General features: G+C 39.0%; 1 protein-coding gene across 2 annotated transcripts in view; it reads left to right on the top strand.

The window, feature by feature from the left end:
- Positions 1-17,389, top strand: part of LOC145974574 (dynein axonemal heavy chain 6-like) — a 424,968-nt gene that overhangs the window by 378,270 nt on the left and 29,309 nt on the right. Inside the window, exons 10-11 of one of the 2 annotated variants that reach the window (XM_083104480.1) lie at positions 11,036-11,436; positions 12,695-12,923. In XM_083104480.1, coding sequence (XP_082960606.1) covers positions 11,036-11,420 — 385 coding nt within the window. In that variant the 3' untranslated portion in view covers positions 11,421-11,436; positions 12,695-12,923. Of the gene's footprint in view, positions 1-11,035; positions 11,437-12,694; positions 12,924-17,389 lie in introns of those variants that run through there. The other variant, XM_083104479.1, reaches the window with a different exon arrangement.

Here is a 17,389-nt window from a genome sequence, read left to right as displayed (position 1 = left end):
TCCTATTGCGGTTGATGAAGCGTCAGTGGTTACCGCTAGTCTCGCTGTTGGATCGGGGTGTGCTAGCAGCGTTGCTCGAGAAAGGCCCTCTTTGCATCTTTGGAACGCCTCCTCCATTTCTGTTGACCATTGAATAGGTGTTTTTCCTTTCATTTTGGGTCTTTTGAGTGCGCCGTTGAGAACTGCCTGGTCTTCCGTCGCTCCTGGTATGAACCTCTTGTAAAAATTGATCGTGCCCAGGAACTGTCTCAATTGTTTGGCGTTGCTTGGTTTTGGAAAATCCTTTATGGCTTCTATTTTGTTCGGCAATGGTCGTGTTCCTTTTGCGGATACTAAGTATCCTAGGAATCGTACTTCTTCTTGTCCGAGTGTGCATTTTGCCGGGTTTATTTTTACGCCATAACTGTCTAATCTTTCCAGTGTTTTAGATGTTCCTCGTGTTGATCTTCTGATTCGGATGCCACGAGGATGTCATCTATATAGGCGTAGCAGAATTCCAGCTCGCTGAGTATTTCATTGATAAACCGCTGGAACGTTTGAGCTGCGTTTCTCAGTCCGAACGGCATATATAAGAATTCAAGCAGTCTGAATGGTGTTGTAATTTCAGTTTTCGGAATGTCTTCCTCTCGAACGGGTATTTGATTGTATGCTCGTACCAGGTCGATAATCGAAAAATTTTTCCTTTTGTATAATGTTTGCGCGAAGTCCTCAATATGCGGTATAGGGTAACGGTATGATATCGTTCTTGCGTTGAGTCGCCTGTAGTCTCCACATGGTCGCCAAGCTTTGTCTCTCTTGGGAACCATGTGTAGTGGAGGAGTGGATATAATTTGGCCACGTTCGAAATGGCCACGGATAAATTTGACCAGATTCGAAACGGCCACGTTCGTAACGGCCACTCGTTCGTAATGGCCACGTTCGAAACGGCCACGGATAAATTTGACCACGTTCGAAATGGCCACGGATAAATTTGACCAGATTCGAAACGACCACGTTCGAAATGGCCACTCGTTCGTAATGACCACGTTCGAAACGGCCACGTTCGTAATGGCCACGTTCGAAACGGCCACGTTCGAAACGGCCACGTTCGGAACGGCCACGTTCGGAACGGCCACGTTCGAAACGGCCACGAAATGTTGGAAGCACTATCCCCTCACACACGCACTCTCACACACACACACACGCGGGGGGGTGCAAGGGGGGCCTTCGGCCCGCCTCCCGCACCCACCCCGTCCCCCTCGCTTCGCGTGAAAAGTTGCAAAGTGAACCCGTGCGCTATCGGGTTGGTGCGCTATCGGGATTGTGCGCAATTTACTTTGTGTGCTATCGGGACGTGTGCTATCGGGTTGGTGCGCTATCGGGAATTGTGTCAATTTTTCGTGTGCTATCGGGTTGGTGCGCTATCGCACCGTGCGCTAACGGGACTCTCCCGGCCGTTTCGAACATGTGGCCGTTTCGAACGTGTGGCCGTTTCGAACATGGCCGTTCCGAACGTGGCCGTTTCGAACGTGGCCATTACGAACGAGTAGCCATTACGAACGTGGCCGTTTCGAATGTGGCCATTACGAACGAGTGGCCGTTTCGAACGTGGCCGTTTCGAACGTGGCCGTTCCGAACGTAGCCATTACGAAGGAGTGGCCATTACGAACGTGGCTGTTTCGAACGTGGCCATTTCGAACGTGGTCAAATTTATCCGTGGCCATTTCGAACGTGGCCGTTCCGAACGTGGCCGTTTAGAACGTGGCCGTTCCGAACGTGCCCGTTTCGAACGTGGCCGTTCCGAACGTGCCCGTTTCGAACGTGGCCATTTCGAACGTGGTCAAATTTATCCGTGGCCATTTCGAACGTGGCCATTTTGGACGCTCCCGTAGTGGAGATGACCAAGGGCTCTTCGATGGTCGAATGATGCCTTCCTGCAGTAGTAATTCGAACTCTGCGCGAGCAATCTTGAGCCGGTCTGGTACCAGTCTTCGTGGTCTACAAGCCTCCGGTTGTCCGGGTGTCGTCTGGATGTGATGCTGCGTTGAGTGTTTCGTACTCCTTGTTGCATTTTCAAGTTTCGTAATATCCGGATGTTCCGCTATTATGTTGTGAAACCTTGTTGTCTGCGCGACGGCTTTCACTGATATGTTCAGGCTGTAGCATCTTGTGCCGGTAGCTGTGAGTCCTGTCCTGACGTCTCTCAGTATTGTCCTCTTCATGTCCGGTAGTAAGTCATAGTGTGCTAGGAAGTTTGACCCAATTATTGGCTGGCCCACGTTGGCTACTATGAACCTCCAGGGAAACGCTCGCCTAAGCCCCAGATCTGGCTGTAGTATCATGGATCCGTACGTTGCTATACGAGATCCGTTGGCTGCGAATAGTTCGTACTGCTCTGGTCGCCGTTTGTTTCTTGTCATTGCATAGGGAAAGACGCTAACGTCTGATCTCGTATCCACGAGATATTTCGTTCTTGTCTTGTGGTCTGTTACATAAAGACGGCATGATCCTGGGCTGCTCTCACTGGCCATCTTCAATGATTGCCCGGCTCGTTTCCCTTGTATGTGCAAGGTTGTGTGCATCGGCGGGCTTCTGCGTCGAAGCGTCGATCATAATAACATACACCTTCTTTACTGGGTGTCCTGTTCCTGGCTCTGCTCCAAGACCGACTTCGGCCTTTTTCTTTTTCTCGTCGAAATTCTTTGGCGAGTTTTGCCATTTGCTTTGTTAGAGTTGTTACTTGTTTTGTCAACGCCTCCACCTGTGTAGTCCATGGATTTTGTTGTTCCGTGGTTATCTGTGAACGTTGTGCGGCTAATACCAAGGCGCGGCTGTTCACCTCGTGTATTCGATCGGCTTGCTCTGCCACTGCCTCTTGTAAGTTGTCGCCCTTCCTAGTTGCCAAGATTGCCTGTGTCTGTGCTGATAGTCGGCCAAGCCATAGCGTTGTTAGGAGTTCGTCGGAGACGCTTGCTCCTGCTAGTGTAGATAAATGCCGGAGGAATTGCGACGGCTTTCTGTCTCCTATTTCTTCTCTTTCTAGAAGTTGCCTAATCCGCTGCTCCTGCGAATCTGTCTTAGGCGCTGGACTAGTGCGCTCTTTATAGCGACATACTTGTTAGTAGTGGGGAGATGCGTGATGACGTCCTTGATTTCTCGTGCCTGTTTAGGCTCTAGCTTTGAGAGGACGTATCCGTACTTTGTGTTATCATCTGCGATTCCGCCCATTGTGAACTGGCCTTCCAACTATGCGAACCACAGTTCGGGATCTTCCGGCCAGAATGCTGGTATTCGTACGGCGATCCGGCTAATGTTAGCCTTCTCTTCGTCGAGGAGGATAGTGCTGTCCTTATTTTTCGACATGTTATGCCTTCTATCGGCAGTCGGTTGGTCACCAATGTAGTGGCGTGTTCGTTTTCTCTTGTTATCGCCGTGCTCGCTTAGTTAAGGCGGACTTAGGATGCGCAGAATGACAGCTCTCTTCTTAGTGTAAAATCTAGTTTTATTTTACATATGTACAGGACTTAAATACTAGGTATATACATGGCCCGCTTGGGGGCCAGTCGCGCTCTCTGCACGCGTTCTCGATACGTGATTGGTGGGATCGTCTTGGTTACACGCAGGGACCCCAGGCAGTTCTTGTTGACTACTGGCGCAGTAGATGGTATTTCCGTTTGCGTTGCGACGGAGATGGAAAGTGTCTCCCAGTCGTTGTCGGATTGGACAACCTGATCGGCGGTAGTTGGCTGCGTCTAGATCCCTCGGTGGATCTCAGTCCAGTGCGTCTGTGTACTAGTACTGGTACTAGTACTGGTAATTGGAGATGTTGGCAGCGGAGACAGAAGAGCTGGATGATTCCAGGGCCCCGTTAGAGAGGTGTATCTCCGTATCCGGATGTCCCACGAGTCGAGCAGGATCCTCGTCGGCCTGGTGAATCTGGGCGGCTTCAGGTCCGGCGGCGTTAGCTCCCACGGTAGTAGCTGGAAAGCCACTCGCTTCTGTGGCGCCTTCGCTGATTCGCACGGCGGTCTCACCGGCCCGGGTGATCGGGACGAAATGAGCGGCCGTGGAATCCGACTCCACCGGTGATTTATTCTGGGGAGCCAAAAACTCCAGCAGAAATTTGACCGTAGGTACGGTCTCGTACTGAGCGCTGATGCTCTGCAAAAATGAGCTGCGACGTGCTATAGCGAGAGCAATCTCTGGCGTAAGCTGAGTCGTGACTCGATGCTCCGTCATTTCGCGTAGCCTTATATACTAATGCTGGCTGCTTTCCTCTCACGAGAAAGCTTTATCGCGATCGCCGCCTAATGGCACATCCTCGCGTTTCTACGCGGAATACCCTGACGGCTTGTCTTGCGGCTTGCTTGCCGCGCGCGCGGTCTGCCGTCTTACAGGCGCTCGCTTGCGCGTACTTGTGGCGTGTGGTAAGGCGCCACACATACATACATATATATATATATATATATATATATATATATACAGGGTGTCATGAAATTGATCATAATTTTAAAAAATTAAGGTAGATTGGCTCAAAGTTAGAAGGAAAGTCTTGTACAGTTATGCAATATTCGCAATAATTAACGAGAAATAAATTAAAGAAGATCGGCTAATGGGCGTGGCTAAAAGTGCGTGGCGGTGAAGGCGGTCTCACTGTAACATAATGACGGCGCGCGGCGAAACGGTGATTGGGGAGGGGAGGAGCGATGAGTGTGTAGGCGCGCGACGAAGGCTTTTCCCCTCCCCAATCACTGCTTCGCCGCGCGTCGCCATTATGTTACAATGAGACCGCTTTCACCGCCACGCATTTCTAGCCACGCGCATTGGCCGATTTCTTTAATTTATTTCTCGTTAATTATTGCGAATATTGCATAACTGTACAAGACTTTTCTTCTAACTTTGAGCCATTCTACCATAATTTTTTAAAATTGTCACTTTCATGACACCATGTATATATACAGGGTGTGTCATTTTAAGTGATGCAGCTGAATATCTCTTAAAGTAAAAGAGATTGGGAAAAATGTTTCAGACAATAGTTTTATGGTTCCGAGGGGAGCAGAAGTTGGTCATATTAATTTAATTGTAGATGGCGCCACTTTCGAGATTTCTGCATGGCGGCCATTTTTGTAAATGGCAATCGATATTTTTGTTCTAGTGAATGTTGTAGCTGGCATTGAGACGAATACAACGGTTTTTTATCTTTTGAAATTGGATCATTTTTCACTGAGTTACAGTGTTCCAAATTTAATAATTAAAGTAAAAAGCTTCCACCCCCATACAGTGTGCGTATTTCGTGACTCCAAACCGCCCTTCACCTCTCTCTCTCTCTCTGTGTTCGTGTATGTTGTTTCTATCCGTTATTTGGACTGATTCTGTTTGATGTTATTTGGACTGGATTCTGTATTCTGTCGCTCGTTGATCAAATGGGCGTAAAGACACGTCCGACTTCTTCCCACATACATCCCTATCTTTTTCTGGAGGCTTGCCCCGGCCCTATCTTAGGGTCCATCCGCCACTGCTATTTGGTACAGTGGGGATTTTAGTATATACTAGAGGGATCTTGGGGGATGTGGTCACTCTACGGCGTTGTGCTCGTCGGTGCCGTTTCATACGGAAGGCCAGTCGGAAGCCAGCATGCACGCGAATACCTCCACCGGCACTTATTTGGTCAGCGAGCGACCTTTCAGGGATCCTCCATGGCAATCGACATTGCATCCATCGAGTGAGATTCCAATATCGTTCTGGAGTCGCATATCACTGTGTTGTGTAGTAACGTGTCCGCGCGTGTTTCTTTCATCGAGTGATTTTTAATCGCCAACAGTTATTATTCGACAGTGATTAATAGTGATTAGTGATAGAGTCATTAGTAAATTTCTCGTCTCATCGAGTGAGTAAATAAATGTGATTACGTTAAAGTTTATAAAAGAATACAGTTCATGAAAGAAGAAAAACTTTCAGTTAATAATTTAGTGTGGATTTCTTGTCTTTTGCAACGTGATATCTACGTTAAATTTGAGAACGTACGATCTATCGGAAAATTCATTTCTCCTTCAAGCATTTACAGCAATACATCAAAAGTCATCGAACAAGGTAATAATAACTATTTTTTGACGTTATGTGAAAACAGATCTCGGGAAGTCAGAGGGACAGTGTGTCAAAGGAAATTCGTGAAAAGAGAGGGGTTTTTAGTGGGTAGGGAGTACCGAATTGGTAATTCGACTTGGTACTCGAGTCCCACATAACTCACTGGATTGACCGGTGGGTATGCATAAAATGCATTTGCCCCTCTCTCGTAAAAAAAAAAAATTACAGGTGAGTGAGCGAAGAGAAAGAGAGAGAGAGAGAGGGAGAGAGAGAGAGAGACAGACAGACAGACAGAGAGAGAATGTATGTGTTCGCATGTGTGTCTGTATGTGTATAGCGACCAGCTGATCGCAGCAGGCGCCCCGCGTAAGCACCCGCGTCTGACGGTGAATCGCGTCACCCTTGCCTGCCTCTTGTATCCGACCCGTCGTACGTTAACTACTTCCTTTAATAATTCAAAAACTAAGCTTCGGACGAAATTTTGCCAAAGGAAAAATCGTCTTAGAATTGATTCAAGAATGTATCATTTCAAGGACACTTATTTTGAATCACCCTGTATATAACGCTATTTGCTCCGTGGGCGCAAATATATATATATATATATATATATATATATATATATATATATACAGGGTGTAACTGAAAAAGCGCCCACGGAGCAAATAGCATTATATCTGATTAAAAATCAAGTCGAAAAGTCTTGAACCATTTTTTTTCTATAATGCTTAATAAAGCGGTCATTATTGAGTAAAGTTGCGCCAATAAGCACCGACCTTTAGACGGGCGCACGTGAGTGAGCCGCGCGCCTGGTAGTGAGCGCTCCGCCGTTACGGCGATATGTCATGCTGCTATCGTGCAATATTCTTATGCGTCGTAATAATGCGAAAAATTTTATTTTGCATTAAAAATTATATTTCTTCCGTTAAAAGCGTTTCCTTAAACAAAATTTCGACAAGGAGGCTAAAGATCGGTGCTTATTGGCGCAACTTTACCCAATGATTACCGCTTTATTAAGCATTATAGAAAAAAATGTTTCAGGACTTTTTGACTCGATTTTTAATCAGGAATAATGCTATTTGCTCCGTGGGCGCTTTTTCAACTGAAAAAAAGTTACACCCTGTATATATATTGTGACGTTGCCGTCCCGACGCGCGTCCATCCGCCCCGAAAATCTTGACGGGGCGCGAGCCGAGCGGTCGCGCCAGAAAAAGATTGCGAGAGCCGTATCGTGATCTCCGGAGAGACGAGCTATTATTGTGATTTCGCATTTTTCTAATTGTCATTTTTTTGTATTATTTTGTACGTCGGGCAACCCGCCGGAAAACAACCGGAAGAGAAAGAAGAAGAATCCTTTTTGCGGCAACCGGTACGACATTTCTGACCTTCGAGTTGAGAACAGAGATAGCGCCCGAGAATCAGGACAGCGCAGAGTCGAGGGTGGAATTCGCCCCGCGAAAAGAGGATGAACAGCGGAAAACAAAACAGCTGTCAAGGACCGGAATCGCAGGGCCCGGTCGGCGCTACCCTCCGAGGACGGAGGACGAACGATCGGCATAAAAGAAGACCGCCGATAGCAGGGTCGCCGAAATTATGATTTTCAAATTATCATGGCCGTCACGGACCCCGATACGGCGTTGTCGCGGGGCGCATTAATACCTCTCATGTCGCGGCGCTATTGGCCGCGAATCCGCGCCCCTGCGCGCAGGATTGACGCCGCTATCGATCCTGGATCGCGAGATCCAGGGAGACACTCTGGTGCGGGCGCTCTTTAAAAGCAGTCGCGTCTCATAGTCTTTTATCGTTGTCGTTTTGTGCGTCGCAGCCGAGGTTGTCGAGAGGACGAGACCGAGGATCATCCCCTGTCCACGGGAACGAGTATCGGTGAGGTTGTACATCGCTATATTGTAAGCCACGTACGCGATTCCGTCCGTAGACCGGCCGCTCTGTCGCCGTCGCCATTTTTCGTGTCTCGTTGTCGCTCGGGCTTTGTACTGAGCTTTCGATTTTCGTGTATTTCGGGCGACCGGAGACAAGCGACTGAGGCATCAAGGACGATCGTAACGTCGGCCGTAGTTGATAAGGAACCGTTTGTCTCTCTCCGGGATTCGGGGTCGTAAAACGCGTAGCGACCGGCCCTCGTATATCGACCACGTGCGCAGTAAATCGCGGGGAATGCGTTCGCTATCTGTGCTGTCGAAAAGAGTTGTCGAAGCCGCGTAAGACATCCCCGCAATCGATCTTCGGGCGATTTTCGTTATTAATTAGCGTGTATGTGAGTGTGTGACCGTGGCGTATCGTGACGTTGCGAATATCGTGCTGTCTTTGTCGCGCCCATTACGTGTAGGATTTACGCTTTTTTTGAGACATTTGTCGTGCGTGTGAGTGTGTCGCGGTGCGTAATAGATTATAACGAACTGAGAAATTGCCGAAATTCGAGGGCTTCGCGTAAGTAAAAAGCGTTACGCCGAAAAGAAAGTAAGTGGCGTCCGACGTCTGTCGATTATCGATCGCATCGAATTCGCTCGTCGCAAGCGAGATTTTCCGTCTTCGCAAATTGCTTAATTACTCTCGCTCAATTATTAAGTCTCTTTACGAACCTGTTGCCGTCGATTAAATGAGCGAGTGAAAGAATAAAGGAAAAAGATCTGTAAAATGAGTCGTCGATGAGATTGTCGAGATTTTGTCGAGTTACGTTTTCGAAACGCCGTTCGGCCTCGCAAAGTCTGGCCACAAAAACGGGTCAGAAGAACTACAAATATCCGCGCTTTCTTATGGTCTCGATTTCGTATTGTTATGATTATCACCGCTATTGAAGAATTATCTGTTATACATTCCGTTATTTCAAATTTTCGAAGTTATGTTAACATCTGTTATATTTCGTTATTTCAAATTTGCTAACTTATGTTATTATTATTTCTTTTTTGAATTCGTTATTTCTTTTACTGTATATTTTTTTTATATATTTCTTTTCTTGAATAAATTTGTTATATTTTCTTTTATAATAAGCTCGCGTAATTCATTTGAGCGTTCGCTTTTCGTGAGTGTTAACTTCCGTTGTGTTTGTCGATTTTCGTAATTCCCAAAAGCCTCGTATAAAATAATTTAATATCCTTTTCAACAGATCCTGCCCTTCTACCGTTAGGTGAGCTAGTCGGTCCGTGGTGAATCCGGCAAGCGTTTTTCGCGTTATTTTTGGCGTTTAGCGAACTGATACGTGAAAAACCATATCTGGCGCCCAACTTCGAGACCTCGAGACGGCCTTCGTTCCGCCGCGGCTCGCGCGAGAACACCCTCCATCCCTGTTCCTCAGAGCGTGAATATTCTCTATCCGCCTTGTGTTTTTGACGACGTTTTCGCTCCCCCTTAGCATCCTCCTCTCTACACCTCGAGGAGGAATATTATACAAAATTTATCCCTTTGAGAAACGTCGCAATATATATATATATATATATGTATATATATATATATATATATATATATATATATACAGGGTGACCCATTTTAATCCATCCAGTCGAATATCTCGAAAACCAAGCCCTGGAGAGAAAAATGTTTCAGACAATAGTTGTATGGTTTCGAGGGGACCATAAGATGGTACCATTGGTTTGACCTTGAAGAGTCATTTGAAGATTACGTGAAGGTCACTTCAATCTTTTTAAATGGAACACCCTATATATTTTTACACATTCTTGTAGCTTATCTCGAGAGCTTTCCAAAACACTATAATTAAGTACCTTTTCGTTAAGTACTTTTTGAGTTATAAGGCTTGAAATAATTTCTTAATTTTACATAAACCGTAAAATATCTTGTAAAATATTTATTTTTCGATTATCTTACTTTAATACTTTTACGTACAAAATAATGAGAGGAATCAATTGGTGTAAAGAAAACACATAGTTGTTTTGAAGAAAAAATATGTAATTTGCAATTAACTATTACATTTTTTTTCGAAACAATTTTTCCATAACGAAACATATTTCCAAAACTATAATTAAGTTAGTTTTCATTAAGTACTTTCCGAGTTATGAGGCTTGAAATCATTTCTTAATTTTACATAAACCGTAAAATATTTTGTAAAATATTCATTTTTCGATTACTTTACCTTAATACATTTATGTACAAAATAATAAGAGTAATCAATTGGTGTAATGAAAACACAATTGTTTCAAAGAAAAAATATGTAATTTGCAATTAACAATTACATATTTTTTCTTAAAAACAACTGTGTGTTTTCTTTACACCAATTGATTACTCTCATTATTTTGTACATAAAAGTATTAAGGTAAGATAATATATATATATATATATATATATATATATACACATGATATTATATATACATATATACATATATATACAGGGTGGACCATTTAAGTTGATAATGCGAAATATCTCAAAAACGAAGCGTTGGAGAAAGAAATGTTTTAGACATAAGTTGTATGGTTTGAAGGGGGACATAAGATGGTACTGTTGATTTGACCTTGGATGGCGTTGTCAAGGTCAGGGCAAGGTCACTTTGCATTTTTTAAATGGAACCCCCTATTTTTTATTACATATTCTCGTAGATTACCTCGAGAGCTTTTCAAAACACTATAACGAAGTATTTTTTCATTAAGTACTTTTCGAGTTATGAGGCTTGAAATAATTTCTTAATTTTTACATAAACCATAAAATATCTAGTAAAATATTCATTTTTCGATTATCTTATCTTAATATTTTTATGTACAAAATAATGAGAGGAATCAATTGGTGTAAAGAAAACACATAATTGTTTCGAAGAAAAAACATGAAAAAATACTTTATTATAGTGTTTTGAAAAGCTCTCGATGTAAGTTACAAGAGCTTTTTTTGGATACATATACGCCTGACAACCTGTATATGTATATACGAAAAAATTCTTTTTTGTACTGTAATAAATATAATCTGTTGTTATATTGTTGTTATATTACTGTTTTATAAACTTTTATTCAAGGTCAATAATAAATCACAAAATGAGAGATCAGTTATGCGAAAACTCTTCGGAAATTCTCCAAATCATACAAGAAGATTCAATGATTTGTGACTTAAAAAACAAACTCAATGACATATTGAAGACGAATTTCAATGCTGTGAATCGTTATTGTCAACGTTTCAATGAAATCAAGAAATTTTATAATGAAGATATGAAATTTGACGAAGATATCATTCGAAATAATAAGCAGTGTGACTTGTTTCGAAATTTGTGCATTCGCTACAAGAGAGAAATCGAAAAGACCGATAAAATTATTCAATACCAACCATTAGGTATATTTATTGTTCAGTTGGAACGTTTCAAAAACGCAATTTTGAATGCACCTAGAAGCAAAAAAAAATTATAGAATTTATCATGCCAGGGTAAGTTAAATGTACTTTAGTAGAAATAAACAGAAACAAATGTAATTATATAAATATAATAACAAAATATACACAATTAATAACATAATAATATTGTTGCGTCCACGGATCGGAATTGATATATATTGAATGCACGTGACATAACTGATGGGTATATGCTATCACTTGCGCGCTCGCAAGAACATGCTTTTAATAATAACACAGGCCTGCGAGGATCAGTTACAAAAAGCAGAATAGGTGAAGGTTTTTTGACGCTGAAAATGAATCTGGCTGCAAAATTTCCCTAGCACGTCAGGTTTTTGAATAATTTGTGATTAAATAGTCCAAAAATGGCTATTTCGGCCAATTTCATACATTTATTATGAGGAAACCTAATTTTTTGAAATATTTCTGCCAATGGCATCGTATAGTACTAGTTTTCACCTTTCAAATCCATTTTCGAGTGCCGCTGCACTTTTTTTCGCTGAGATATACAAATATGAAATTATAAGAAAATTTACAAAGGCATCAATATAGCAGAGCAGAGAGATATTAAATCTGCCATCTTGAAATTTAAAAAAGCTTTTGGTTGTCGAAAAAAGTCCTGTAGAAATATATCTAATACATACATTATTACACATTTTAATAAATTTTTCTAAATTTTATGCCTCTTTATTGTGGTTCTGTCCGCCATATTGGAATCGACATTTTTAATTTCAAAAAATGTCAGACGGCGTTTAAAAATTTGTTTTTATCCAAATTTTGATTTGTGGTAAGACAGAGAAGTAACACAATTGACTTAGAATAAACCACTATGCTTATTAAACCACTATGTATGACCAGTCTTATAACTTGTATATCTCAGCGAAAAAAAATTGTGCAGCGACAATCGGAAGTGGATTTGAAGGTGAAAAAATACTATACGATGTCATTGGTAGAAATATTTCAAAAAATTAGGTTTCTTCATAATAAATTCATGAAATTGATCGAAATAGCCATTTTTGAACTATTTAACCACAAATTATTCAAAAACCTGATGTGCTGAGGAAATTCTGCGGCCAGATTTGTTTTCAGCGTCAAAAAATCTATCAAATTCATCTATTCTGCTTTTTGTAACTAACCAAATCTAAAATTTCGCAGACCTGTGTAATAAGGGAATTTTAATAACAAAATAGCAAACAGCAAAAGCCGTAATAATCCATAGCCAAAAGCCATAATATTCACAGAATAGAGCCGCGAATTAAAACACATCTGTATAGCTTGATAACTATTCTTCTAGAGAACTATTTCACTGGCAATGATTGTTTAACAACTCCTTAACTTCTCACGATATGTTCGGAGATGATTTTCCACGCTTACTGCCTTGCGGCACAGCGGACAACAAATATGATTTTAAAGCGATGAAACACAGGGATGCAACAATATAATAACATATTTTAACAAAAAACAAGAAGACTAGTTATTTCCTATAATTCTTTTCAAACGCTAAATATGATTCGGATTTCTAAACTATCACATCATTTTGCAATTACAATAGCAAAAAAAGGCTATTTGGATGTATATTTACATATTATATGTATATTTACATATTAAAATTATGATATATGTCACGTATTGGGCTCGACGTTTTGCAAACAAAATTAAGTATCTTAGATATCGTCATCATTATAACGTCATTTTTTAGTCACTGGTTTCGTCTAATTCACCTTCAAAATGATGTAAATTAAACCGACTGTTTTAACCAGTAAACTTATTTTTGTGTTATTCGCCGATTTTAATGAAACTTAATATAATTGTAGAATAGTTAAAAAAAACCTCTAAAAAAACCTTACAAAGGTAAAAAAAGTATGCCAAGTACATAAAAAATATTCCACCTTGTATGCAACAAAACGTTTAATAAAAAAATATCGCTAAAAATAACCTCTAAAAAAAATCTTACAAAGGTAAAAAGAATACGCCAAGTACATAAAAAATATTCTACCTTGTATGCATGTTTAATAAAAAAATTCCTTAAAAATAATTTACAGTAATTTTCCCTCAAAAATCATTTTTCTAAGAAACAAAACCTCAACAAATAATTTTCATAAAAAAATATTAAAAAATAAAATATCAAAACTAAATATGAAATCAATAATTACTATTAGCTAAGTACTTAAGGGCAATTTCTAAATTTGATATAATATTTGCCATAAAACATCAATTTTATACTGTCCAGATCCTGGAATGGATGGGCCGTATGGAAGGACGCAACTTACTTACCCCGTGACACACTTTATTCGGGCGTGTGTATGGATCGGGTCGAACGAATGTGAAGGGCCTGACACAGGTCAGCGATCGAAGGTCTTTTTAACGCTGTGTTTTTAAGCCTATTCGCTCGGTAGTCCCTTTTCGGTAAAGGAATTTAATCCTTGTTACGCGGGATGGGACGATCTAGTGCGATCTCAGGATTTAGGGAAGAGAACGGGTTAAATAATTAAAATATATATTAAATTAAAAATACAATATAATATTTAAAAAGGTAAAGAAAGAATGAAAAATACATGTTAGCGTTTATAACTAGGTGTGTGTGAGTATCTGTGTGTATGTATATATTCTCGCGGGTATTACAATCGTTCGGAGGTCATCAGTCAGAATATACAGGGAGGAATTTACGTTAAGACTCAAGTTCTGACTGGTTATTACAATATACAGGGTGACCCATTTTAACTTAGGCAGCCAAATAACTCGAAAAATAAGCAAGATAGAGAAAAATGTTTTAGACAAAAGTTGTATGGTTTCGAGGGGGCCATAAGATGGTATCATTGGTTTGACCTTGAAGAGTCATTTGAAGGTCACGTGAAGGTCACTTCAATTTTTTTAAATGGAACATCCTATATATTTTTGTACATTCTTGTAGCTCATCTCGAGAGCTTTCCAAAACACTATAATTAAGTACATTTTCGTTAAGTACTTTTTGAGTTATGAGGCTTGAAATAATTTCTTAATTTTACATAAACCGTAAAATATCTTGTAAAATATTCATTTTTCGATTACCTTACCTTAATAGTTTTATGTACAAAATAATGAGAGGAATCAATTGGTGTAAAGAAAACACATAGTTGTTTCGAAGAAAAAATATGTAATTTGCAATTAACAATTCCATATTTTTTCTTAAAAACAACTATGTGTTTTCTTTACACCAATTGATTCCTCTCATTATTTTGTACATAAAAGTATTAAGGTAAGATAATCGAAAAATGAATATTTTACAAGATATTTTACGGTTTATGTAAAATTAAGAAATTATTTCAAGCATCATAACTCAAAAAGTACTTAACGGAAAGGTACTTAATTATAGTGTTTTGGAAAGCTCTCGAAATAAGCTACAAGAATGTACAAAAATATATAGGGTATTCCATTTAAAAAAATTGAAGTGACCTTCACGTGACCTTCAAATGACTCTTCAAGGTCAAACCAATGATACCATCTTATGGCCCCCTCGAAACCATACAACTTTTGTCTAAAACATTTTTCTCTATCTTGCTTATTTTTCGAGTTATTTGGCTGCCTAAGTTAAAATGGGTCACCCTGTATATATAATTAATATAATATAAGAAATAAAACAGAAATAAAAACCGAATGTGTAATAAAAATATGAATAACGCTTACTCATTAAAGGAAGTATAGTATTCGTCGCTTGCGCATATGTGTTATAATTAGAATTAAAATTTTCTAAATTCGCTGAAACACAGGTCTAAATTAAAATACAATAATAAAATTAAGATAAGAGATTCGCTAAGTCTGAGCTCGAAAATCATTCATCTACTTTAACGGTTTCTTCAAAAAGTAATGATAATATAAGGAAAAATAATGTAAAGAAAATAATAATAATAATAATAATAATAATAATAATAATGATATAAAGGAGATGAGAAATTAAAGAAAAGTGAATGGGAAAAATAGAAATAGAGAGTTAAATATATATAAGGAAAGGCTGAAAGGAGGTATAAAGTTAGAAAACTATACAAATTCGCGCCGAATAAATCAGAAAGAACAATTAAAGGGCAATAAGAATCAAGGAGTTAATCGAGAACCATCTTTCAGAGAGAAAAGCAAGGAGTTAATAAATAAAAGATGAAATGTTTCAATTTAAATGGTGAAATAATAAGATATGTGAAAGAGAGGAAATAAAAATTACTCAATTTTACTCACTACTCGTTGACATCACAAGAATGAATGCTTTGATAAAATTGCAATGGCTGAAGTCGGATCTTCGCCATTATAGCATGAAGAGCTGGCTAATGGAGATGTCCACCAGAAGATTTTTAATAAATATCCACTTACACATAATGCACAATTAAATCTTAATAAGACATTTTTGCTAAGCATAAAGCGGATTAATAATTCAATTGCGTGACACAAGAAAGGATTCCCGAGGCTATATAATTTGAATCAGATTAAGATTGAATTCTCAAAATTCTGTATTTAACTATAACTGAATCTCAACTGTGACTAAGAAAAAGAGTGCTAATGAATGAATGAATGAATCCCCCGCTGCAACTTGTGCTCGCGTATTTTAAAATCATTGCTCCTCCTCCTTACTGGATAGTAGGGATCTTTTTGAACGAATGAGACAATTTCAATTACTCCCTTCTTAGGGATAAGGAAGTTTTTGGAAGGAAAGGGGTTTCTTGAGATTTTTAATTGGTTGAGCTCTTTGGCTCGAGACTTAGCTTTATCTAGTAGAATGGGAGTAGGATGACTAATTTACTTTTCATGAGAATTTGCTTGTGAATCAAACATATGTGTCGTCTCAAAGATTGTTTAGTTTTCTTTTTGATAATTTTTCCAAATCCAGTATGCTTTTTTCTAAATTCTCAAATAGAAAAGTTTCATATGGACCATTATAAACATGCGAAGCACTTGGATTTTTACGTGACAGCTGTAACTACAATTTTGTTTTAAAAAATCTTAGGTTATACGTACTGGTCACCTTTAGTATTACTTTTATTTATTGTTTCTTACTTTAAGAGACAGAGTATCATATGCCTATTGTTGACGTGGTACTTGATAAGGATCGTTTGAGCGCAAGTGGTTTTACATTTCACCGGACGTACCAACTATAAACATATACGACTATTTGATTTTATAGTAAAAAATTTGAGTTGACAGCGACTGGTCATCCGCTTAATGTCAGATTTCATTTATTATTCTCTGTCTCAGATATCTACGAGTAAGAATTGGCCCTACCAATGTTTATCGTATAATTTCGAGGAAAGAAAAGAATCGTGGAGTCCGCCGGACGTAACAATACAGTAGAAATATTATACATAAATTCTCCCTAAGAAATTAAAATGCATTTTATATTTATTCAGAGAAAATTGATTTTTAAAATATTTAATGAGAATTAGGATTCTTTTAATTCTTAAAACATTTTTTATGTAATGTATATAATTTAAGAAAAAAGTTTTACGCAAGTTTTAAATCGCACAGTCTTTAAATCGAAGTAAGTTATGAAAACTTGGCGTGCCCGGATCGTAATCAAATACAGATTAAATATTTAATTACATAATGTCTAATACTTTACATTTTATTGGAAATATATTTGTTTATAATGTAAACAATCCGGGCACGCCAAGTTTTCATAACTTACTTCGATTTAAAGACTGTGCGATTTAAAACATGCGTAAAACTTTTTTTTTAAATTATATACATTATATAAAAAATGTTTTAAGAATTAAAAGAATCCTAATTCTCATTAAATATTTTAAAAATCAATTTTCTCTGAATAAATATAAAATGCGTTTTAATTTCTTAGGGAGAATTTATGTATAATATTTCTACTGTATAAAATTGATTTCATAGCAAATAATATATCAAATTTAGAAGTTGCTCTTAAATACTTGGCTAATAGTAATTATTGATTTCATATTTAGTTTTGATATTTCATTTTTTATTATTTTTTTATGAAAATTATTTGTTGAGGTTTTGTTTT

Source organism: Camponotus vicinus, unplaced genomic scaffold, assembly GCF_025532165.1.
Source record: "Camponotus vicinus isolate PSW18456_S1 unplaced genomic scaffold, iyCamVici1.0 SCAF_7, whole genome shotgun sequence".
Lineage (NCBI taxonomy): Eukaryota > Metazoa > Arthropoda > Insecta > Hymenoptera > Formicidae > Camponotus > Camponotus vicinus.
Note: the sequence above shows the minus strand (reverse complement) of the source record. Positions and strands in the feature narration are given on the sequence as shown.